This window comes from Nanorana parkeri, unplaced genomic scaffold, assembly GCF_000935625.1.
Source record: "Nanorana parkeri isolate BGI_ZX_2015 unplaced genomic scaffold, ASM93562v1 scaffold2832, whole genome shotgun sequence".
Classification (NCBI taxonomy): Eukaryota; Metazoa; Chordata; class Amphibia; order Anura; family Dicroglossidae; genus Nanorana; species Nanorana parkeri.
Window position 1 is genome coordinate 61,041 of NW_017309100.1, and position 2,068 is coordinate 63,108.

The 2,068-nt window shown below is 50.7% G+C and overlaps 1 protein-coding gene across 1 annotated transcript in view; it reads right to left on the reverse strand.

Annotated features, from left to right (window-relative positions):
* Positions 1-7: 7 nt before the first annotated feature.
* ATP13A2 (ATPase 13A2) overlaps positions 8-2,068 on the reverse strand; it is a 37,057-nt gene continuing 34,996 nt past the window's right edge. The window contains 3 exon segments of the mRNA XM_018574236.1: positions 8-181; positions 1,438-1,610; positions 1,902-2,053. Of these exon segments, the coding sequence (XP_018429738.1) occupies positions 20-181; positions 1,438-1,610; positions 1,902-2,053 (487 nt within the window). The 3' untranslated portion in view covers positions 8-19.

Below are 2,068 nucleotides of genomic sequence, written 5' to 3' on the forward strand. Positions count from 1 at the left end.
CGGGTCAGCAGATAGGCTGCTACCTGAACGGTTTGGCCCGGCTGGGGTACAAAGTCTGATTTACGGGGGGCCAGGAGTGCTCTGCCCGGAGCTGCACCTCTAATCTCTTGTACAACTTCTTCGATTCCTTCTTTCTGCGCACTTTCCGCAAGAAGTTGCAATAGCCGTGATCCAGAGAGGTCTGCAAGAGAGTGAAGGGGGGTCACCGATTACATATCAGACACTTGCTCCATGCGGGCGATAAATACCCCCCTCATCGGGGTCTGAGGGGCGGAGACTGTACTAACGGACTGGACAGAGGACTCAATGGCCGTATTGTATATATGAATGCTGCCCTGGGGTATACATGAATGCTGCCCTGGGGTATACATGAATGCTGCCCTGGGGTATATATATATGAATGCCGCCCTGGGGTATATATATGAATGCTGCCCTGGTGTATACATGAATGCTGCCCTGGGGTATACATGAATGCTGCCCTGGGGTATACATGAATGCTGCCCTGGGGTATATATATATGAATGCTGCCCTGGGGTATATATATGAATGCTGCCCTGGTGTATACATGAATGCTGCCCTGGGGTATACATGAATGCTGCCCTGGGGTATACATGAATGCTGCCCTGGGGTATATATATGAATGCTGCCCTGGGGTATACATGAATGCTGCCCTGGGGTATACATGAATGCTGCCCTGGGGTATACATGAATGCTGCCCTGGGGTATATATATATGAATGCCGCCCTGGGGTATATATATGAATGCTGCCCTGAGGTATATATATATGAATGCTGCCCTGAGGTATATATATATATGAATGCTGCCCTGGGGTATATATATGAATGCTGCCCTGAGGTATATATATATGAATGCTGCCCTGGGGTATATATATAAATGCTGCCCTGGGGTATATATATGAATGCTGCCCTGGGGTATATATATATAAATGCTGCCCTGGGGTATATATATGAATGTTGCCCTGGGGTATATATATGAATGCTGCCCTGGGGTATATATATGAATGCTGCCCTGGGGTATATATATATGAATGCTGCCCTGGGGTATATATATGAATGCTGCCCTGGGGTATATATATGAATGCTGCCCTGGGGTACTATACAATGATAGACGTCCATGACCGGAAGGCGGCACATAGTGACTCTATCACCTCCAGTGGCCACTCCTGGTACTGCAGCCCCCTGTGACCTTACACCTCTACTGGAAGTTGTGTCCACATTGTGGAGTCGGGTGAAGTAACACAAGTTGTTGGATCTGCAATCACCGCATGGATAAAACACTAATTAATATATTTCTATATCACATACAAGAGACTATAAGCTCTTGGGACAAGTCTAGGCCCACCCAGCTCCCGGCCTCTCCGGCATTCTTCCCGCTATGAGACTAGTGAGGAGGTGACCCCGGCACCGGCAGACGTACCTCCAGGAGGAAGGCGGCCACGCAGTTGACCGCGGCGATTCCAAACAGGACCAGCTTGAAGTTCATATCGTCGATGGCCATGAGGTTCAGAATCTTCAGCATGAAGGAAAGCGGGAAAAGTGTGACCCACAACATCATCGCAAGCAGGACGACCAGCGCCAAGAGGAACAGAACTGTGCGGGAGAAGCAGAACACAGAGTGACAACATGTTACATCGTTACACATCCCAGAGACACCTACTGACACTTGGGGGTCCCAGAACAATGACACACTGACACTTGGGGGGCCCAGAACAATGACACACTGACACTTGGGGGCCCCAGAACAATGACACACTGACACCTGGGGGGTCCCAGAACAATGACACACTGACACTTGGGGGGCCCAGAACAATGCCACACTGACACTTGGGGGGCCCGGGACAATGACACACTGACACTTGGGGGGCCCGGGGGGGCACTCACGGTTGGTGTACAGAGGCTTCCGGAAGGGATATCCCTTAGAAAGGACGACGGCAAGGATGAGATACTGGAAGCCGGACGCGTAGAAGACGGCGGTGTTCTCATAGTTCGGGAGGTGATGAGGCGTCAGGCTGGTGATATTCACTGGATGGAACCTGTGCGGAGGAAAT